The sequence below is a fragment of the Triplophysa dalaica genome, chromosome 7 (assembly GCF_015846415.1).
Source record: "Triplophysa dalaica isolate WHDGS20190420 chromosome 7, ASM1584641v1, whole genome shotgun sequence".
In the NCBI taxonomy this organism is placed as follows: domain Eukaryota; kingdom Metazoa; phylum Chordata; class Actinopteri; order Cypriniformes; family Nemacheilidae; genus Triplophysa; species Triplophysa dalaica.
This window is the reverse complement of record NC_079548.1, coordinates 2,776,188-2,799,560: the sequence shown is the minus strand read 5'-3', so window position 1 is coordinate 2,799,560 and position 23,373 is coordinate 2,776,188. Positions and strand designations below refer to the sequence as shown.

Below are 23,373 nucleotides of genomic sequence, written 5' to 3'. Positions count from 1 at the left end.
TGATCCAACTGTCTGTTATTAATTTTTCAATTCACAAAAACACTAAATCGCAGTTGCAATTACAAATAAATTCTCTCCTTTAAGCTATGTATTAAGACTCGTAATAGATATATACAAATATTTTAACCTTTTCTTCATTTGGTTAGATAAACTATGGTTTCTAAAGTAAGATATTTTTTGCCAAAAGTCACCAATACAACAAACAAACAACAAAAAAACGTGGTTACTATAATTTTCCCCTAATTAATTTTCACTGGTACAGAAACATTTCCAATTTAGTTTATTTGTTTACTTTTTATCTTACAAACAGCCTACATAATTACATTTTTGTTTAACAGTTTGATTCGGTTACAAATATTTTATTTTGTCGTTCAACTCCCCCTACCTGACAAATACGGAACAACATGGGCGCAAAACTGCTTGGGGCCTAGAACTGCCTGCTCCAGGGGTCTCATGTACAAGGACTTGCGGTAATTTCACTGTTAATACATCCGACAGTGAGCGTGAAAGCTGCCGTACGCAACGTTTTTGTGCGTACGCAGCGTTGATACATGAGCGCCCCAGGTCTTCAGACTACCCCTGCTAAAAAAAAACCACCGTGCTATATAAAAACGAAGAAAACGTGCACTTTCCCCACGATCCCTTACTTACAGCTCCGCCAATAGCGAACACTCGTCTCATTGTGACGTCTTTTGCGGGGCGGTGCTTAACGTATCGATCGGCTTTGCCCTTTTAGCGGTAATATTGTTAAGACATTTGAAGGGAAAATCGTTTTGGACTTATTGGCGTTTAATCGCTGAATGTGTCGGGTAAGTTAAACAGTACCAGAAGAAGAAGGAAGCGGTCAAGAGTATTGTTCGAGATCAAGATCTTTAAACACAAAGGTTAGTTCACTGTATAAATATCGTGTTATAAACTTTTCTCTATAAGAACATGACGAACATTAAATTCAATGTTAGAAGATTAAAAGGTTTACAGAGTGAATGAAGTCCATCCCGGAGAATCTGTATAAAGACAAACGTGCTGTTTCACTTCTGGAAAAACATTCTTGCGGAGTTCAGTGAGATACAAATGTTTCCCTTAACGCCCTTTTATACAAGATCTCGGTATTTAACTGTTTAGAAGAGTTTTGGTCTGTAATGATCTCGTATTGTTGTTTTATAAGTTGTCTTCTTAAATGTTAACAGACATATGTTTTTCTGAATATCACGAACTTATAAAATGTTTAAAACATCATTCACTTAAGCATACTGTATCAGTCATTGATATGTCAGTCACAGTTCAACAGAATACAGTTAATTCTTATTATTGCTCACAATATGGTGTTTCCATTACACTATTCACTTTCTATGTTTTTCTATTTCATTATTGAGTTTTCTATTACAGTATTTAGTTTCTTATATAAAATAATACATTTAAGATATCCATGAACTTCTTTTGATATGTCGTCTAATGCAGAATAAAATCACGAAAACCATCGAGCCAGGTTTCAAAAGATTAAGATAAAAAAGTGAGACACAGAGTTCATCTGAAGATGCCGCACAAATATATATCTGTCTGTACAGAACTCTCAAGTTGTTTTTCACAATGTTAACCAAAATCACATTTCATATGATATCACCTTTTATTAGTCCGTCCTCTTTCTGAGTTGCTACTATTATATTTCAATCAGGTCTACGGTCACTACAGTTATATTTCTGGCCCACCATATGAGGATTTAATCTTGGCGAACGCCTTTCAGAGTAATTTACAGTCTGTACAGTTTAAAGTTGTGCTGATGATGAATAATCCCATATTCAGTTTGCTCTGAATTCAGTTATAGTTATATTTGCAATGTCTTCAAGTCGACTGTCTCTACATGTGTAATCCACGTTGTGAGATTTGTGTCACTCTCCCTACCGTGCAACATATATTTGGACAACTTTGGCATTGCCATCACTTAAATTTACAAAATCTGGTCCTGTTTCGCGCCAAAACCCTGACACTCACCAGTCATCACATCTCAACAGTAGATTGATTGACAGGTCTCCCAGACCCAGACCTGATTGGTTAAACTAAACCGATAAGGTCTGTGTTAAGGCATAGTATGTTTATTACGGCACTCAATACAAATTATTGACAAACCTTTTGAAATAACTTGACTAAATCAAAGTAAGGAAAAGGCAAGCTGCTTGGGCGGGATTTTGAATTCATAAACCGCCCAAATTTTGTCCACCCGCCCAATGAATTTTTCCTTGCTCTAACCCCTTCAAAAAAAGCCCAATTGGGCAACACTGAACATGGCCGCTGAGTGGCACCTCTTCCTAAAACAGACTTTGGTTCATTCTTCCTGCTGCAAGTGATATTGCGGTTATTATGCTAGGGGGAAGCCAAAAAAACAATACAGAAGATGCCGTCATCAGACAACACCGTTTCACGTCGCACCGCTGATATGGCAAGAGTTATCAAGATGATTTAAAAATGGTAGACTTTACTTAACCAGGCCCTTTGAATTCTCGTTTGTTTTCTACATTGTGCAATGAAATGCGACCACGTCACATTGTTCCTCCATACTGATGTATGATGGCTGTCCAGGGGAATGGTACTCACAGGATTGTTTGAATTGAGGGATGAACTTAAAGCTTTTTTTATCGACCATCCCTTTGAATTGAAAATTGAGTAACTGCTTACATGACGAAGACTGGTTTACAATACTTGCCTATCTGCATGATGTTTTTTCCCGTCTGCATGAGCTGACCATCGGATTGCAGGGAGTTGCCACAACCATATTTATTGTGCAGGACAAAACTGAGGCAATGATCCGAAAGTTTGATCTCTGGACTTATTGCATTAACAAGAACAACACCGAAGCCTTTTCATCATCGCATGATTTTTGCTAGCAAACCACCTCAGCCTTATGTAACGGAGGCAAGCTAGTGTAGAGCTGTGCAGTATGTAAACCTCCCTCCTCTGCCTCAAGGACTCTCTAGCGACAGACGCTAGAGACTGCGGTCTTTAGCCTCCTAGCTAGAGCGCCCGACTCCCGTGCCGGACCGACCCGGTTCGAGGCCCACCTGGTGTAGGTGTGGTTCGTTCCGGTTACACTTACTAACAGCGTTAAGAGTGACATAATAAATCACCTTTCAGAGCTGTCCTCACAGCTGCGCAGGTACTTTCCCGAGACAAACCATTCAAACACATGGATTCACCATCTATTCTCTGTCACCAGTACAGAGCAACTGCCTGTTTCTGAGCGAGAGAGCCTCATTGAAATCTCTACGATTGGCGCTTTTTAGAATTGACTTCTCACAATAATTACTGACGGACTTCTGGATAGCCTTTCCCTTTCATGCAGTGTATCCTGCCTAAGCCGATCACGCTTTGATAACTTTACTGCCCTTCTCACAGCGTACCTTGGCGAGAGTGGGTTTTCACCAATTGCCCACATAAAGAACAAATATCGACACAGACTGATTTGAGACTCAGGCTTCTCCGACACAACCAAACATCACAGAGTTATGCAAGTCATTTCAAGCACATCCATCTCATTATGCAATTCATTTATTTTAAATATATTTGATTAGTTATATACTAATGGTGTGTTTGATAAAAGATCATTATTTTAAAAAGGTAAAGGTATTTAAAATACACATTAAAACATTTTTAAGACCAAAATTGTGACTGTAAGAAAGAATAATGTTAAATCCCTGGGGGGAGCGCCATTGTAAAAGGTTTGGGAACCACTGCTTTAGATGAACAAACACTGTGCTGGTTTTTTTTAGATATTGTAATGCAAAAAAAAACATGTTGTGCCTTTTATTGCATGTCTTCAATGTTGAATAAAAAAATGTGCTTCTTTCGTTTCCTTTTAGACCTAATGGAACTGGAAGAAACAACAGTATCAGTATGTCCTCATTGTGGAAAGAGATTGGGAAGTAAAGAGCAGCTTGTGAAGCACATAAGAATCCACACTGAAGAAAAGCCCTTCACCTGCCCTCAGTGTGGAAAGAGTTTCATAAACAAAAGTCATCTAGAGCACCACATTAGAACTCACACTGGAGAAAAGCCATTCACATGTGTTCATTGTGGAAACAGTTTCAGACAAAAAAGTCATCTCAAGACCCACATGGGAATTCACACTAGAGAAAAGACATTCACATGTGTTCAGTGTGGAAAGAGTTTCAGACAAAAAATAACACTTGAGTCTCACATGAGAATTCACACTGGAGAAAAGCTGTATGCATGTGTTCAGTGTGGAAAGAGTTTCACAAAAAAAAATACTCTTACGAACCACATGATAATTCACACTGGAGAAAAGCCATTCACATGTGTTCAGTGTGGAAAGAGTTTCACACAAAAAAGTTATCTTAAGATCCACATGAGAATTCACACTGGAGAAAAGCCATTCACATGTGTTCAGTGTGGAAAGAGTTTCAGACAAAAAATAACTCTAGAGGAACACATGAGAATTCACACTGGGGAAAAGCTGTATGCATGTGTTCAGTGTGGAAAGAGTTTCACAAAAAAAAATACTCTTACGAACCACATGATAATTCACACAGGAGAAAAGCCATTCACATGTGTTCAGTGTGGAAAGAGTTTCACACAAAAAAGTTATCTTAAGATCCACATTAGAACTCACACTGGAGAAAAGCCGTATCCATGTGTTCAGTGTGGAAGGAGTTTCAGTCAAAAAATAACTCTAGGGAACCACATGAGAATTCACACTGGAGAAAAGCCGTATGCATGTTTTCAGTGTGGAAAGTGTTTCACATACAAAAGTATTCTAGAGCAACACATGAGAACTCACACTGGGGAGCGTCCATACACATGTGTTCAGTGTGGAAAGAGTTTCACAAAAGAAAAAGTTCTTGAGAAACACATGAGAGTTCACACTGTCTAGCTTTCCTGTAGCTCAGTGGTAAGAGCATTGTGTTAACAGCGCAAGGTGCGGGTTTGATCCCAGGGGATTGCAAATACCTATGTAAAATGTATAGGATAAAGCAATGTAAGTCGCTTTGGATAAAAGCATATGTCAAATGCCTAAATGTAAATGTAATGTTTGAGATTGTCTTTACAGATGTGAGTCTTTAAATGTTCTTTTCACACAGAAGCTCACAGCTGAAATACTGTCTGTGTTCTGTTCCTGTGTCACTTCTGAAAACCATAGTAAAGGACTTTTAAATGTAACGTTTGTGTCCTGTGGGTTTTTATTTATTTTTGTCATATCCCTTTTCACAAACGTCACCCATTGATCATCAATATTTGTTTTCATGTTTACAGTATTTTTTTATGTTTAGAGAGTAAGGTCACGTCCGATACCTTCTCTCCTCCTCTTCTCTGGTGTTTCATTTGTGTTTTGAACTTGCAAATAATTGGCTTATAGTGTAAATATTCTAGACATTATCATATAACATTATTCACTTATTTGACCTCACTGAAAATAAACCTGTTGTTTTGCATTGCACTGTTGCATTGTTTTAAATGGGATGCAATGGTGTTTCATGCATTCTGACTTATTTACAATGTTACATACAGACTTCTCATGCTACACGGTCAACTAGTCAAAAAACGAGTTGGATGGGTGACATAGTATTTCTCTGCTCGATACACTTCCCCAGCAGTCCAACTTGTTTCAGGAAGGTTTTTATAAGTCTGGATACCTGTTTCGTAAAAGGGATCCAATTTCTTTTGTTGGGCAATTCTCCCAGAAAATCACGCCAATACAAAAGAAAGAAAGCCAGACGAGCGAGACCCGCTTTCCAAAAAGATCGTCTTTGCTCTTGCGATAGTGAAGTTTAGGTGTGTCTGTTTGTTCACGGCATTTCAGTGATGTATGTTATATACGTCTGTGTTTGGTTTGCAATCGCCGCATACGTGCATAATGTAAACAACACAAACTTATAGTGAATCAATAGTTATGCAGTGACAATGCGATGATGGAGGCTATTGTGTGTCAGCGGTAGTCTACACATTTTATCAGTACCTAGCAAACATTGGTCCGACGGCAACGTTATGTCCCTTGCCCGAAAAGAGCCACATTAGGACAGCATATATCGGTAAAAATATGTGACACAGAACATTTCTTAAAAATGCATTTAGAGACATTTGTACATGTCAACAGTTCTCTGGCGCCGTGTTCAGACTTAACTTTTTTTTGGACAAGAAAAGTAGACAAAGGCACTTTTTTAGTAAAAAATAAAACGCAGGCAGCGTTTAGTTACAAATAGCAGCAGAGACCTTTCTGACTTTGACAAATACGGAGCCAGAAAAATGATACCTCATTTTAGAGAATATGACACGTTTATGTAGATTAAATTAAATTAAACAACCTCAGAAATTTAAAACACAATAATGCACCAATACTGTTAGTTAACAACATCACATATAACATTAAAACACTGAAATGGACATTTTGGGGAATTACATACTTTTATTTAACCAGCGTTTTGAATGATTATTTAAAAATGTCAAGCCGTAACAGGCGCACAATGAATGTCGGGATAGCTGTGAATGATGCATCATTGTATCCTTAAAGAAACGCTGAAATAACTTCAAATTTTGGGGCTGCATTTGTATGGGATTCCTTTTGTGCCAATAAAAACGAACGCGAAATAAAAAAATAAAAATAAACAACACGAAAGAAGAAATACACTTTGAAGACGAAAAAAATTAACTCCAATTGCAAGCTTTTAACATACTTTCAAACAAACTGCATTCATCATCAAATGTTTTCTAAATATCCTTTTCGAAAATCATTGTTTATGAATACGATGCCCGTGATTTCGTTTTCGCTTCATTATTTTTGTTTACACTGCAAAAAGTTACGTTCGAACTTATTGCACAAACCTCTCGCGTGGGCGGGAGTTAATATTGCTTTACTCTCATTGGCTAATCAGATTTTGATCGACAGGTCCGTCACCTGGAAGTGGAAGAAGTCTCAGTGGCATCGCGCAACTTAAGAAAGCGATCTGGAGGTGAACGGTGAAGTTACTTGTGATTAGTAACCTTTGTTATTAAACGTTTTTTTTGCTACAGTTTGGATTGAAATGTACGGAGCCCGGCCTGTCACACGTCGGAGAAAAAAAACAAGACCTGCTAATCCGTAGCCACAGTTTTGTAATTCGTTTCCAAGGTTTAAAAATCCGTACGCACAGATTCTTAAACGGTTCCCACAGTTTGCAAATCTGTGCTCTCGGATTGATAAACTCTACCCTCGAGTATACAATCCGTCCCCTCCGTTTTTGAAATCTGTACATACAAATTCATAATCTGTACCCACGCTTTCGCAATCCGGGCGCACGGTTTTGCAAACTGTACCCACGGATTTGTGGCTACTCCCTCATTTTGGAAACCTGGCGCCTAAAGCAAGGAAAAGAATACGCAACATTTTGTGTTTAATAATAGTTTACAAAATTGAGAATTTCCTTAATTTTCTTAAAAATGAGTTGGATGACGTGACTGTCAGCTTTTCGAGGGGAGAAGGTAGGTTATGTCGTAAAAAACATTTAAATTTATTCTCGATAAAAAGTAGAATCATGGATTTATTAAAAATTCAGTTGGTTCATTACTAGTAAGGGAAGGTAGAGGAAAGTGAGACAAATAGAGGACTTTTTGAATATAAATAAAATGGCAAGGAGTAAAAAGTTATTAAAAATGTAATTAAACTATAGAGATATTGTATATTGTTCTCAGGTAAAGAACAGATCCCCCAAAATAATACTTCAGTAGAGTTATCAAGTAAAGTTACTCAAGTACTTTACACCTCTGCTGGAGAGCATCCATACACCTGTCTTCAGATCTCAAATCTCAAGTATATTTTGTGGCAAATTTGGTATATTTTATTACAGTGTAGAGCAAATTAAAAAGAGAGAGAAAGAGGATGGAAACAAAGTTACAAAAGGTGCAAATAAAATGTAGTTAGAGCTAAAAGATAATAAAAATAAAGAAGGAAGGAGGTAATAAGATATTTGAGCGTGATAAGAATATAATAATTAAATGTATTGATTTTATTTAGTTATTCATTAGTTTTTTTTTTCTCATTGTGACGCCACACTCGAGCCCGCCAGTAGGTGGCGGAAATGGGCCTGTTGAAGAAGAAGAAAAGAAGAAGAAGAAGCTGCCTACCATAAATAATGAAGAGTTCAAGAGAACAGTTTGATATAAAGATCTTTAAACACAAAGGTTAGTTCACTGTATAAATATCGTGTTGTAAACTTTTCTCTAGAAGAACATGACAAACATGAAATTCAATGTTAGAAGATTAAAAGGTTTACAGAGTGATTGAAGTCCGTCCCGGAGAATCTGTATAAAGACAAACGTGCTGTTTCACTTACTGTTAAATGGATAAAACCGCGACTTGTTTTTTTTAAATGAATTTGTTTCTTAACGCGCTTTAAAAGTCCTCAGTATTTAAAATGTTTAGAAGATTTTTGGTCCTCAATGATCTCGTATTTCAGGGTTTTCTTCTTAAATGTAAACAGACAGATTTTTCCTCAATATCTCATAGTTATAAAATGTTTTAAAACACCATTCACTTAAGAATACTGTAACAGTCATTGATATTTCAGTCACAGAAATAAGATATTTTAATTTCATACATTTAATTCTTATTATTGCTCACATGATCTGTTGTTCTTATATGTCATTGTCTCATCTACATTCATGTAATAATCGCTTATTTGTTTCTTCATTCTTTAAATGTTTTATTTGACATTGCAACTATGTGCTGTTTTATTACGATCATTCAGTAAATGATTTATGTTACATGTGAACTGAATGTGACTTAATTCCATGATAAATTGATTTATTTTGACAGGTTTGTTTCTCTAATCCACACTTGAAAAGCAAGTTATGTGTGACACAAAATTCATTAAAGAGGAGAGTGAAGACATGAGTGTTACAGACACCAGCACAATGAAAAATGAAGATGATGCAGAACAAAGAGGTCGGTGTCCATTCTTGATTCTTCATTAATGATTATTAGTGAAAATTAAAACATAAAAATAAAATTTATTGATTCTCTATTATAAGTATGATTTTGGTGTTATTGTGTTAAGTTTGATAATGAACCTAAAAAAACTGTTCTAGTGGTTTTATGATATTTTAATGCAAAAAATGTACATGTTGTGCCTTCGATTGCATGTGTTCAATGTTAACCGCTGAAGGGTTTTGTGTCATTCTTTCACATGTAATCAACATCTGACAGTGATGTGTTTGTGAACACCTGTAATTAACATCTGTATAGGGAAGGGCGTAAACCAAATGGCTGATCACATTATGCTTGCGTCCCACCTATCATTAACACATATCTGTAAAGGTGTGATTCAAATAACAGCCCTTCAATCCTGTCTATTGAACGTTCTCCAGTAGGTCCTCATGTTTTCTGTCTGTTGTCTGAAGGCCATTTGTCACCATGTATAAAGTCTGGTCACACAGACTGTACCGTGGGTTAAGTTCCAGAAGAATGCAATGCTACAAGAGCATCTTCAATTAACACTTTTCCCCTGAACTTGTTCCAGCTTACTTTTCTTTTACGTATCAGAAGCATTCTATTATGTTGGCGAGCCAAAAAACGACTGCTCAGCCAAATTCAAGAAAATCTAAGACCGCCCTTATGTGTGCTTTTCTGTTCGTTTCATTTTAGACCTAATGGAACCGGAAGAAACAACAGTATCAGTATGTCCTCATTGTGGAAAGAGATTAAGAAGTGAAGAGCAGCTTGTGAAGCACATAAGAATCCACACTGAAGAAAAGTCCTTCACCTGCCCTCAGTGTGGAAAGAGTTTCACAAGAAAATGTGTTCTCAAGATCCACATCACAATTCACACTGGAGGAAAACCATTCATATGTGTTCAGTGTGGAAAGAGTTTCACACAAAAAAGTTATCTCAAGACACACATGAGAATTCACACTGAAGAAAACCCGTATGCATGTGTTCAGTGTGGAAAGAGTTTCAGACAAAAATGTCATCTCACGACCCACATGAGAATTCACACTGGAGAAAAGACATTCACATGTGTTCAGTGTGAAAAGAGTTTCGCACAAAAAATAACACTTGAGTCCCACATGAAAATTCACACTGGAGAAAAGCTACACACATGTGTTCAGTGTGGAAGGAGTTTCGCACATAAAAGAACTCTGGAGGTCCACATGAGAATTCACACTGGTGAGCGTCCATACACATGTGTTCAGTGTGGAAAGAGTTTCACACAAAAAACTAGTCTTAAGAATCACATGAGAACTCACACTGGAGAAAAGCCTTATACATGTGATCATTGCGGAAATAGTTTCACAAGAAAAATTCATCTAGAGGACCACATGAGAACTCACACTGGAGAAAAGCCGTTTGCATGTTTTCAGTGTGGAAAGAGTTTCACATATAAAAGTGTTCTTAAGACACACATGAGAACTCACAATGGAGAGCGTCCATACACATGTCTTCACTGTGGAAAGAGTTTCACATGCAAAATAAATCTTGAGGAACACATGAGACTTCACACTGGAGAAAAGCCATTCACCAAGTAGGGGTTTCTGCAGGTTGGCTTTAAATTGCTAAATAATATATTACAGAAGGTTAACCAAACAGCTCTTATCTAGAATCAGCTGTCGTTATGTTTTATGAGTTTTTCATGTTTTTGCTTACCTGCACTAAATCATTGTTGTACTAAAATGATAGAAATGCCTTTTTACTGTATGTCAGCTGTGTGGTTGCTATTCTATCATCATGACACCAATGAAAGCAAATTATTTTGAACATAACAAATCTAGTGCAAATCTAGTGCAGTTGTAAGTGTTGTTTTATAGACATTTGTACCACCCTTTAAATAATAATTTGCTTTTGAATGTGACACTTATCAGCTTTTCCTTAAATCTCAGCTATTTCAGTTAACTCCGATATAGAACGCATGTTTTTGACCTGACAAAACTACAGCGCTTTTATTTTAGAATCTTGATCAGACTTTGCTATAAACAATGCACAACAACAAGGGTGCCAATATTTTATTCAACATTGAACTGAACTGCCATTATTGAAGTAACACAGTCAAAACCTTTGACATGTAGTGATAGGTTGTGTTGCGATTATTTCCAATGCTATGAAGAATCCCTCTCAAAACTGTGGGTTCCGTTGGCAAAGGATAGACGTTAAAGCGGCCCTGCAATGGTGTTTCATGCATTTTCACTTCTTCACAATTTTAAACGTGCTGTCTTCTGATGCTTAACATGGTCAACTTGTCACAAAACGAGTTTGGCGTATTAAGTAGTATTTCTGTGCTCGATACAGTCTCCCAGCGATCATACAGGTTTCGTCAAGTTTTTTTTCAAACATATAATACTTTTTCTTAACAATTTTTTCTCAGGCCCTTATTGGACAATTCTCCCGGAAAAGCACGGGGCCGCAAGGAGAGCAGGAGAAGGAGCATGCGCAGACGTCACTTTCACCTGTGTTGAGGAGAGAGAGCATACGTTCGCGAAGTTCGGGGGTTTGTTTGTTCACTGCATTTGGGTGATGAATGTTATGTAGACTGTGAATATAACGCTGGATTTGGAGATCGTTTAAAACTGATATATGGAGCCGTCCCAGCGCTAAAAGATGGCGGACATGAACCACATGCGGTGTGTCAAACTGATGTCTGTGTTTTGTTGACAATGGTTACGCACGTGCTTTGGTTAAGTCTACCCCTCCCCCCGCATGCGTCTGTGTTTCCGTAAAGCTGTGTCTATCTTTTATAAAGGTGATCAAACTAAATACTCTTCGAAGGTACGAAGTATGCAGTACTACTCTATATGTACTCAAGATTAATATGAGATTGGCTGAAACCCTGTGTGTTAAGGCCGCTTTAATATCAAAGATATCAAATATATCTCTTCATTCAGACCCCAATGATCATATAATGATCATCAACCCTCATCAATCCTGTTTTTGATAATAGTCTTAATAAGAAATGCACAAGACACTTGTCACTTTTTCTTAGAAGATAAAGACCTTGGAAATGTATTAAAGTGGTGAATTTATTTATTTATCAAACAGCATGCAGGACACTGTTCTAAATGACTGGCAGATATTTTATTGATGATTAATATGATAGCACTTAATGTCTCATGGGCTAAATATGTTTGTTATTAATGTAAAGGCATGTTTAAAGTTACATTCAAATATTAACCACTCAAGTCTTCTGTATATTAGTATATAACAAGGCCACAGCAAATTATATATTATTGTTGTACTGTACATCTGCACCACCTGTGTGTATTATTAATTTTTCAATTCACAAAAATCAATTGTCTCCTATAAGCTATGTATTAACACTGTTAATAGATATGTACAAATATTTTAACCTTTTCTTCATATGATTAGTTAAACTATGGTTTCTGAAGTAAGATTGGTTTTGCCAAAAGTCACTAATACAACATGAACAACAAAAAAACATGTTTTTGCTATACTTTTACCATAGTTAATTTTCACTGGTACTGAAACACTTCCAATTTAGTTTATTTATTCACTTTTTATCTTACAAACAGTCTAAATAATTACATTTTTGTTTAACAGTTTGCTTCGGTTACATAAATTGTATTTTGTCGTTCAAAAATTTGACAAATACGGAACAACATGGGCGCAGAACTGCTCGGGGAGTAGAACTGCCTGCTCCAGGGGTCTCATGTACAAGGACTTGCGGTAATTTCACTGTTAATACATCCGACAGTGAGCGTGAAAGCTGCGTACGCAGCGTTGACACATGAGGCCCCAGGTCTGCAAACTGCCCCTTCTAAGAAAGATCCCTAACGGGCTATATAAAAACGAAGAAAACGTGTACTTTCAGCACGATCCCTTACTTACAGCTCCGCCAATAGCGAACACTCGGCTCATTGTGACGTCTTTTGCGGGGCGGTGCTTAACATATAGAGCCGCTTTGCCCTTATAGCGGTAATATTGATAAAATGTTTGAAGGGAATTACGTTTTGGATTTATATGCGTTTAATCGCTGAATGTGTCGGGTTAGTTAAACAGTACCGGAAGAAGAAAGAAGGAAGAGGCGAAGAGAACGTCAAGATCTTTAAACACAAAGGTTAGTTCACTGTATGAATATCGTGTTGTAAACTTTTCTCTAGAAGAACATGACGAACATGAAATTCAATGTTAGAAGATTAAAAGGTTTACAGAGTGAATGAAGTCCGTCCCGGAGAATCTGTATAAAGACAAACGTGCTGTTTCACTTCTGGAAAAACATTCTTGCGGAGTTCAGTGAGACAAAACCGTTTCCCTTGTTTCTCTTAACGCCCTTTTATACAAGTTCTCGGTATTTAAAGTGTTTAGAAGAGTTTTGGTCTATAATGATCTCGTATTTTTGTTTTATAATTTTATAAGTTTTCTTTATGTGAACAGACATATGTTTTCCTGAATATCGCGAATTTATAAAATGTATTTGTAACAAGGTTCAAAGTATCTATATATAAATGGAAGGACACGGGGTCGGCGTTCACTGGGAGACGTGAGATTCTTTTATTTTCAAAACAAAATGGCGCTTCACACATCCGGTGATAGATTCCTTAGGCAGTCCACAAGACTCGTTTAGTATTGTTAATAAGGACAATTTTACCTTTTTGGGTTGCACAGTATATACCTAACCCAGAGCTCATTGGTAATAAAAGACAAATATGGTATAGAACTTAGTATACATTGACTTACTTAAGAGAAGATGTATACAACTTATTTAAAGAACCTTAAAAGGTTTTGCCACGGTTAAATCCTAATATAGAGAGCCTGATATATAACTGTGGCAGGTGTGGGCTTAGTAGTTATAAGATAGTAGCAATTCAGAAAAGGGATGGACAAAGAAAAGGGTGATATCATGTGAACTGTGATTGGTAGAAGATGATTTCAGGTAAAACATGATTGGTTTAAACTGAGATAACAACTTGAGAAAAATGAATAAAAGATGGAGACAGATATGCATTCGTTGCATTGAAACTCTTGAAACCTGGCTCCTTGATTTCTTTCAAGAAGAAATCTTAAAAGAGCAGCTCGTAGCGGCTGGTGGCTATACATTTAGGTGGGGTATATTCTGGATTATATGGTAGGTTATTTTAAATGATCTAATTGACTGAAAACATACAGAACGCTTTTGTCAGAGGTCTAGAGTCTCTCAGGCTCGAAAATCACATGTTGAAGAAATATTAAAATGCACATAACAATGTTTTATTATTGTGTTTGATAAAAAAACATGTTTTAAAAAATTCTTGAAAACAAAGTTCTGTGAACAATTAACTGTAACTGACTGCATTAGGGACTGTGTTAATAAAACAAACAAGCCTTTTACAGGTATTAACAAAAACATTTAATATTCAATGTTTGCTTTTGTGATGATAATGTTTGGTTTTGTAATGATCATTTACTGTTGTCGTGGCAAAATCAGTCCATACTTTATACAGAAATCTCAAGTTGTTTTTCACAGTGTTAACCAAAACCACATTTCACATGATATCACCTTCTACCAATAAGGTTTTTTATTTGTCCGTCCTCTTTCGTCCTCTATTCCTCTTTCAATCAGGTCTGCGCTCACTACAGTTATATTTCTGGCCCCCCGTATTAGGATTTAATCTCGGCGAACGCCTTTTAGAGTTTTTATAAGAAAAACATTGAAGTCACCTTTTAGTAGGTAGATATATATCATTATGTTGTTTACCAGACACCTTTCTTAACACAGTTTTATGGTTTAACATAACATTAGCTCAGTTTTTTTTCAAAATAGGTAATATTAAACACACCAATGTTCATGACTTTGTGCAACAAATTAGAACAATGCAAAAACTACTGTTTACTTTTGTGCTATAACTTAAATAATAAACAAACTAATGTCTTCAAAAGTGTGTGTGTTGTACATGTATGATGGTGCTTGATACTCAAACCATGAGTTTGGCCCATAGCCTGTTTAATATCAGATGAATGCATGAAACTTATAACTCACTAAAATGTATCTTTTTATAAAAGAAACTCAATAAAACAATAGATAAACCGCTATACTGTTTATTCTTTTGCAATGGTTTCGCGTTTTAGAATGTAGACCTTCTGTATATTATACTTAATAGTATATTTCTATACAAGCTTTTCACAAGATGACTTGTGATTTATAATGTGATAATGTGATGGCGATTTATTTACATAAGCCTTTGGTCGCTGCTGTTTTAAGATTACTGCACTGTTCAACTGAAAGAGTTTAAACATGGAATGTGTAGTTAAACTCTGTATAAAGGGCAGCCAAAAACAGGGTTAAAGCACTTTTACAATAGTAAAACCATGGTTAATTGTTATTTATAAACTTTATTTATCATTACCTTTATTAGCTGAACTCCAGCACTCGTGCAGACTGCCTATTTCTAACCTTGGATTGATATGGCGTTGTCTGGAACTAGGGGTGTGCGATATGACGATATTAGATCGCGAACGATTAAAATGACTGCACGATCCACTTTTTCGGGAAAATCGTTAAATCGTCCTATATAGTAGTGTTCTATAGAATTCGTCAACATACTTGCGATAGATTGCGCCATGTTAACAAGCTCGTATTCGTTGCTTGTGAATTCAGTAAGATTAAGTGACGCGGTCAGTGAAGATGGAGGGAAACACGGAGGACTTGGTCCCTAAAAAAATTCTCCATCAGTAATATTGAAATGGTTTGGGTTTTCCCCAACTGACACGGCCCAAACAACAGTTATTTGCAAATGTGGCAATGATAAGATTCGAGCGTCGTAAGGCAACACAACGAACCTTTTTAACCACCTCAAAATAAAGGGACTGAAAGAGTATGCCGACAGTCAAATTATAACGGGATCCCACGCGAGTAAATCAGGTACAACCAAGCATACGGAAACTAAAAGGCTTAAACAACGACTTTAGCGAAAGAACCATTTGAGAAAGGAACTCCGTATCCGTATGACAGAATGAACAAGCGCTGGAAAGATGTCACTGACGCGGTCGCATTTTACCTGGCCAAAGACATGATTCCCATAAAGACTGTGGAAAATGAGGGCTTTAAAAAACTGCTCAAAGTCGTAGATCCACGTTACGAAATACCCAGCCAAAAATATTTATCCTCCACGCCCATTCCACAGCTTTACTCCGAGTGCCGCAACAAGATGAAAAACAAAATTCAAAATGTAAAGTTTTTTGCTAACCGCTGATTTATGGTCTTGCACTTGCATTAAATATTAACTTGATTAAAATATTCTTCAAAATATAAATGGTAAAGAGTATATTTTTATATGGGGACTTAGTTTGGCTGTATTGACGCCCCTTTAATTTGCAAAATAGTCTTAAAACCAACTTGAAGAAGAACCGCGATAAAATCGTGAATCGTGATCTATCTTGAAAAAAATCGTGATTTGAATTTTTTTCTAGATCGCCCACCCCTATCTGGAACTACATTCAAGTAACGTGAAAACCAGAGGGACAGCCTAAGTTCTGCCAAAGATATTGATATTAACAAGATGCAACACTGCCATTGTGAATGGGGAGGACTGCATGATCAATATGGCCGCTCTAGCGAAGGAAGTCCTGCCTTCCAGTGAAACCAGCCAATCGTCAATCAGTATTGACTGATGATTCTCTGGAGCAAGGGTCTCATGAGTCGCTTACCAGCCTGTGTGCGTGCACAGTAGATTAAGCGATCTGGATTTTTTTTGGCGCAAACTAAGACAAATCCAAGTTATGATACTCATGTCAAGTTTAATTATTGATAGGACATATGCTGTTTAATTGTGATTTTTGACAGCGATTTAAAAAATATCTGCCTTCCCCCATTCAAGTAGATAGGAATATGGAGTTGCTCTTAACTGCCCAGAGGTGTTGTAAACATGGCCAGTGTTGCCAGATTGGGTGGAAAATTTCCAGCCCAAAGGCTCACTAACACCCGCCCACTCCAACAAAAATCAGCCCAAGTTTGAGTTACTCTCCCTACCGCGCAAAATATAGTTTGACCACTTTGGCATTGCGATCGCTTCAATATACAAAATCTGGTCCTGTATCGCTCCAAAACCCCGTCACTCACAAGTCATCACATCTCAACGGTAGATTGATTGACAGGTCTCCCTATCCCAGACCGGATTGGTTAAACTGAACCAATAAGGGCTGTGTAATAGAATAATGTGTTTCTTACGGCACTCACTATCTGTGGATAAATATGTTGGAGGGGTGCTGCCCCACCTGCCAAGCAGCGGCTAGGTCCTTATATGTCATTGTCCCTTCTGCTTTCTAAATAAATTACTTGTTTCTTCATTATCTTTAACTATGTGCTGTTTTATTGCAATCATTAAGTAAAATGTAATTAAATTATTTATTTATACAGGTTTAACAGACACCAGCACAATGAAAAATAAAGATGCTGCGGAACAAAGAGGTCGGTGTCCATTCTTGATTCTTCCTTAATGATTATAAGTGAATAATTTAAATAAATTAATATTCTATTATTACTGTGATTTTGTGACTTTATATCAGTGGTTCCCAAACTGGGGTACGCCAGGTGACGGAGGGGGTACTTGAAAAAAAATGCTGAAATGTAATTTTAACTTAAATTGAATGCACCTGATATTCAACCAGGCATGTTTTTCTCACAAACTAAATATAGTGTTCACACAGCAAAATAGTAGTCGGCTACTGCCATTAAAGGTAAAATTCATTACATCCAATCCAAAAATATCCTTGTCTGTCTGCATGATGTTTTTTCCTCTCTGAATGAGCTAAACATCGAATTGCAGGGAGGTGACACAATCATATTTAATGTGCAGGACAAAACGGAGGCCCTGATCCGAAGGTTTGGACTAATTGCATTAACAAGAACAACACCAAAGACTTTTCATCATTGCATGATTTTTTGCTAGCAAACCACCTCAGCCTTACTAACAGCGTTAAGCGTGACATAATAAATCACATCTCAGAGCTGTCCTCGCAGTTGCACAGGTACTTTCCCGAGACAAACCATTCAAACACCTGGATTCCCAATCCGCACCTGCCTGTTGTGTTCGTCAGACTCTGATGACGCAGATTCAGGACCCCTCTGCAGAGTATACACCGGGTGAATGTCCGCTCCCTTGCCAACAAAACAGACGAAATGCTCTCACACACCCGGACAAACAAAGATTTTTCCAACCCTGCTGCGTTGTTTTTCACAGAAACATGGTTCAATGATAAAATTTCCTGTAGATCAGTGTTAAGAGCATTGTTTTAACAACGCAAGTTTGTGGGTTCAACCTTGGGGGATTGCACAACCTATGTAATAGAATGCAATGTAAGTCGCTTTGGATAAAAGCGTCTGCCAAGTGCATAAATGTGCAAACCCGATTCCAAAAAAGTTGGGACACTGTACAAATTGTGAGTAAAAAAGGAATGGAATAATTTTCAAATCTCATGAACTTATATTTTATTCACAATAGAATATAGATAACATATCACATGTTGAAAGTCAGACATTTTGAAATGTCATGCCAAATATTGGCTCATTTTGGATTTCATGAGAGCGACTTTTTAGGTCAATTGGCAACATGATTGGGTATAAAAGAGACTCTCAGAGTGGCAGTGTCTCTCAGAAGTCAAGATGGGCAGAGGATCACTAATTCCCCCAATGCTGCAGAGAAAAATAGTGGAGCAATATCAGAAAGGAGTTTCTCAGAGAAGAATTGCTGAGTTTGAAGTTATCAAAATCTACAGTACATTATCATCCAAAGATTCTGAGAATCTGGAAAAATCTCTGTGCGTAAGGGTCAAGGCCGGAAAACCAAACTGGATGCCTGTGATCTTCGGGCCATTATAGGGCACTCCATCACATACAGGAATGCTACTGTAATGGAAATCACAACATGGCTCAGGAATACTTCCAGAAAACATTGTCGGTGAACACGATCCACTGTGCCATTGGCTGTTGCCGGCTGAAACTATAGGTAAAAAATGAAGCTATATCTAAGCATGATCCAGAAGCGCAGGCGTTTTCTCTGGGCCAAGGCTCATTTAAAATGGACTATGGCAAAGTGGAAAACTGTTCTGTGGTCAGACGAATCAAAATTTGAAGTTCTTTTTGGAAAACTGGGACGCCATGTCATCCGGACTAAGAGGACAAAGACATCCAAGTTGTTTTCAACACTCAGTTCAGAAGCCTGCATCCCTGATGGTATGGGGTTGCATGAGTGCGTGTGGCATGGGCAGCTAACACATCTGGAAAGCCACCATAAAGGCTGAAAGGTATGTCCAAGTTCTAGAACAACATATATTGAAATTTTGAAACTTCCACATCATTACATTCTGTTTTTATTTACAATTTGTACAGTGTCCCAACTTTTTTGGTATCAGGTTTGTAAATGTAAATGTACAATACCGGACAGCGCGTTACATCTGGGACAAACCATGGTTTACAATGAATCTGAGACAGCTTCGTCAGGCCAAAGAAGATTCTTACAGAAATGGGGACAAAGTCTTGTATAATCAGGCCAGATATGCACTGACAAAGGAGATAAGAGCAGCTACTCTGAAAACTGAAGAACCAGTTCAGCCAACGACCCTTTATCAGTGTGGAAAGGCCTGAAAGAAATTACCAACAACAAGCCATCATCCCCTCGGTCTGTGGGTAATCAACGACTGGTTTACAATCTGAACGACTTTGATTGTCGTTTTGAAATGCAGAGTCTCACCCTCCACACCTGCCCTGACCCTATCTCTGCTACACCATTTTACACCTCTTATTGACTCTCAACCTGCACATGATCTGCGAAGAGAATGTGTCCCAGCTTTTCCGCAAACAAAAGCTCAGAAAAGCACATTGCCCAGACAACGTCTCATCATCCTACCTGAGCGTCTGTGAAGCTGTCGCCAATCTTCACTCGTATATTTAACAGTTCTTTGGAGGAGTGTGCTTCAAACGCTCCACCATCATCCCTGTACAGAAGCAACCCAAAATTTCTGGACTTAATGACTACAGATCGGTTGCTTTAACATGTGTGGTCATTGAGTAATTTGAGAGACTTGTACTGGCCCACCTGAAAGACATCACTAGACCGCTTCTTGATCCCCTCCAGTTTGTTTACTGAGCAAACAGGTCTGTGGATGACACCGTAAACATGGACTGCATTTCATCCTTCAGCACCTAGACAGACCAGGGATCCTGTTTGTAGACTTGAGATCTGCCTTCAACACCATAATCCCGTAACTCCTTCTGCCCAAGCTTACCCAGCTCTCTGTGCCATCCTCTGCCTGTCAGTGGATTTTTATCTTCCTGTCGAACAGACAGCAGCTAGTAAGGTTGGGAAAATTCACATCCAACGCATGTACCATCAGCACCGGCGCTCCTCAAGGATGTGTTCTTTCTCCACTGCTATTTTCACTCTACACAAACGAATTCACCTCTACAGACCCTTCTGTCAAACTCCTGAAGTTTGCAGATGACACCACAGTCATTGGACTTATTCAAGATGGTGATGAATCTGTTTACAGTAAGTAGGTTGCTCAGCTGGCTGCCTGGTGCAGTCAAAACAACCTAGAGCTGAATGCATTTAAGACAGTGGAGATGATAGTGGATTTCAGATGGAACCCTCCATTACATTTACATTTATTCATTTGGCAGACGCTGTTATCCAAGTAGGGTGCAGTGGGCAGCTATCACTGCTGAGCAAACAAGGGTAAGGTGCCTTGCTCAAGGGCACTTCAGTCATTTCCTGGTGGCACTGAGAATTGAGCCGGCTACCTTCTGGCTACGAGTACAACTCTCTAACCACTAGACCACAACTGACCCTTCCATCACTTCATCTCCTCACCATCCTGGACAGCACTGTGGATTCTGTGGAGTCATTCAGGATCCTGGGCTCCACCATGTCTCAGGACCTGAAGTGGGAGTCTCACATAGACTCCATTGTAAAGAAGGCCCAGCAGAGGTTATACTTCCTCATTTGATGAAGGAAGTATAACCTCTGCTGGGCCTTCTTTACAACCTACCAAAGGAGCTACTGACCCAGTTCTACTCAGCGGTCATTGAATCTGTTCTTTGAACTTCATTAACTGTTTGGTATGGCTCAGACATTTTATTTCTACATGTTTATACTTACATCATCATCAATTTGCACACGTGTACATAAAATCTGGTATATTCTGCTGTATACTACACTGTACAATGTCTCTTATGTTATTATCCCCCATCTGTAAAATAGTCTTTTATTTTATATATGAATATTTTAAAATATTTTAGACTGTAAATCTTATTATATTTATATTATCATTGTGTTGAATGTCTGTACCAGAAGCTTCCAACACCAAAGAAAATTCCTTGTGTGTGCAAACACATTTGGCATTAAAGCTCTTCTGATTCTGATTAACCAATGAGTCATTTATTTAAAATATATTTGATTAGTTATATACTAATGCTGTGTTTGATAAAAGATCATATTTTAAGAAGGAAAATGTACTTCAAATGAAAATGAAAAACTTTTCAAGACCACAATTGTGACTGCAAGAAAAGGGGTACTCAGAATGATGTTAAATCCCTGGGGGGTTGCGACATTGTAAAATGTTTGGGAACCACTGCTTTAGATGAACAAACACTGTAATGGGGGTTTTTAGATATTTTAAAGCAAAAAAATGTAAATGTTGTGCCTTTAATTGGATGTGTTCAATGTTAACCAGCCTAATAAATATATATGCTTCTTTCGATTCATTTTAGACCTAATGGAACCGAAAGAAACAACGGTGTCAGTATGTCCTCATTGTGGAAAGAGATTAAGAAGTGAAGAGCAGCTTGTGAAGCACATAAGAATCCACACTGAAGAAAAGTCCTTCACCTGCCCTCAGTGTGAAAAGAGTTTCACAGGAAAAGGTCATCTAGAGGAACACATGAGAATTCACACTGGAGAAAAGCCATTCACCTGCCCTCAGTGTGGAAAGAGTTTCTCTAGAAAAAGTCATCTAGAGGTCCACATCAGAATTCACACAGGAGAGCGTCCATATGCATGTGTTCAGTGTGGAAAGTGTTTCACACAAACAAATTGTCTTAAGGTCCACATGAGAATTCACACTGGAGAAAAGCCATTCACATGTGTTCAGTGTGGAAATAGTTTCAGACAAAAAATAACTCTAGAGGAACACATGAGAACTCACACGGGAGAAAAGCTGTATGCATGTGTTCAGTGTGGAAAGAGTTTCTCAAAAAAAGGTTATCTAGATGGCCACATGAGAATTCACAATGGAGAGCCTCCATACACATGTGTTCAGTGTGGAAAGAGTTTCACATACAAACCTCGCCTAGAGGAGCACATGAGAATTCACACTGGAGAGCGTCCATACACATGTGTTCAGTGTGGAAAGAGTTTCACATACAAACCTCGCCTAGAGGAGCACATGAGAATTCACACTGGAGAGCGTCCATACACATGTGTTCAGTGTGGAAAGAGCTTCACAAGAAAAAGCAGTCTTGAGGAACATGTACGCATTCACACTAGAGGACGGCCATACGCATGTGTTGAATGTGAATTGAGTTTCTCACAAAAAAATAGTCTTAAGGTCCACATGAGAATTCACACTGGACAGCGGGCATACACATGTCTTCAGTGTGGAAAGAGTTTCACAAGAAAAAGTATTCTAGAGCAACACATGAGAACTCACACTGGAGAAAAGCCATTCACATGTGTCCAGTGTGGAAGGAGTTTCAAACGAAAAGCTACTCTTACGAACCACATGAGAATTCATACTGGATAAAAGAACACATGAGTCAGACCCTTTCTTCTGTGTTTACACTTTGCAAATCATTTGCTTTTAATGTAAATATTCTAGAAACATTATTCACTAATTTCACCTAACTGAAAATAAACCTGTTGTTTTGCATTGCACTGTTGAATTTTTTTAAGATGCAATGGTGTTTCATGCATTCTGACTTATTTACAATGTTAAACATACAGAATTCTCATGCTTAACATGGTCAACTAGTCAAAAAACAAGTTGCATGTATGACGTGGTATTTCTGTGCTCGATACACTACCCCAGCACTCCAACTTGTTTCAGGAAGGTTTTTATAAGTCTGGTAAGTTTTTTTGGTAAGTTTTTACCAAAAAGATAAGCAGGTTTTCTTCTGTCCGAAGAAAACAGAAAAGCAGCGTAACAGAAGAATGAGAGCATTTTTGCTATTACTAATCACATATTTAAGAACCACAATACTTATCACTTGAAATGCAATCAGAAGTTGTTTAAAGTGAAAATTAAACTTGCATTTATGCAAAACTGCTCCAAAACTAGCTTGAAGCTTGAACCTTCTCGACCTATCACGTTCCTCGCAAGGGCGTCAATTTGGAGCGTGTCCATAAAATGGGTGTAAATCTCATTTAACAGTAGGCTGGAACAATGAACATAAAATTTCTCAAGAGCAATTCTTG

The 23,373-nt window shown here is 37.8% G+C and overlaps 3 protein-coding genes across 7 annotated transcripts; all 3 read left to right on the top strand.

The window, feature by feature from the left end:
- The first annotated feature begins 431 nt into the window (after positions 1 to 431).
- LOC130425947 (gastrula zinc finger protein XlCGF8.2DB-like) lies at positions 432 to 22,951 on the top strand. 2 transcript variants are annotated; one of them, XM_056752412.1, is made up of 4 exons: positions 432 to 530; positions 12,696 to 13,046; positions 17,322 to 17,372; positions 21,672 to 22,951. In XM_056752412.1, the coding sequence occupies exons 2-4, from the start codon at positions 12,950 to 12,952 to the stop codon at positions 22,700 to 22,702; spliced, it is 1,179 nt and encodes a 392-aa protein (XP_056608390.1). In that variant the 5' UTR covers positions 432 to 530; positions 12,696 to 12,949; the 3' UTR covers positions 22,703 to 22,951. The 2 variants fall into 2 exon arrangements, with proteins under 2 accessions (XP_056608390.1, XP_056608391.1); XM_056752413.1 differs by lacking the exons at positions 432 to 530; positions 12,696 to 13,046; positions 17,322 to 17,372 and adding an exon at positions 20,883 to 21,020.
- On the top strand, positions 711 to 5,147 carry LOC130425955 (gastrula zinc finger protein XlCGF8.2DB-like). Its single transcript, XM_056752426.1, has 2 exons — positions 711 to 884; positions 3,852 to 5,147. The coding sequence occupies exon 2, from the start codon at positions 3,857 to 3,859 to the stop codon at positions 4,880 to 4,882; it is 1,026 nt and encodes a 341-aa protein (XP_056608404.1). The 5' UTR covers positions 711 to 884; positions 3,852 to 3,856; the 3' UTR covers positions 4,883 to 5,147.
- LOC130425957 (gastrula zinc finger protein XlCGF8.2DB-like) lies at positions 6,917 to 12,142 on the top strand. 4 transcript variants are annotated; one of them, XM_056752428.1, is made up of 5 exons: positions 6,917 to 7,464; positions 8,041 to 8,163; positions 8,798 to 8,926; positions 9,626 to 10,502; positions 11,340 to 12,142. In XM_056752428.1, the coding sequence occupies exons 3-5, from the start codon at positions 8,833 to 8,835 to the stop codon at positions 11,428 to 11,430; spliced, it is 1,062 nt and encodes a 353-aa protein (XP_056608406.1). In that variant the 5' UTR covers positions 6,917 to 7,464; positions 8,041 to 8,163; positions 8,798 to 8,832; the 3' UTR covers positions 11,431 to 12,142. The 4 variants fall into 4 exon arrangements, with proteins under 4 accessions (XP_056608406.1, XP_056608405.1, XP_056608408.1 ...); XM_056752429.1 differs by having other exon boundaries at positions 6,931 to 6,956; XM_056752427.1 differs by having other exon boundaries at positions 6,917 to 8,163.
- Positions 22,952 to 23,373: the final 422 nt, after the last annotated feature.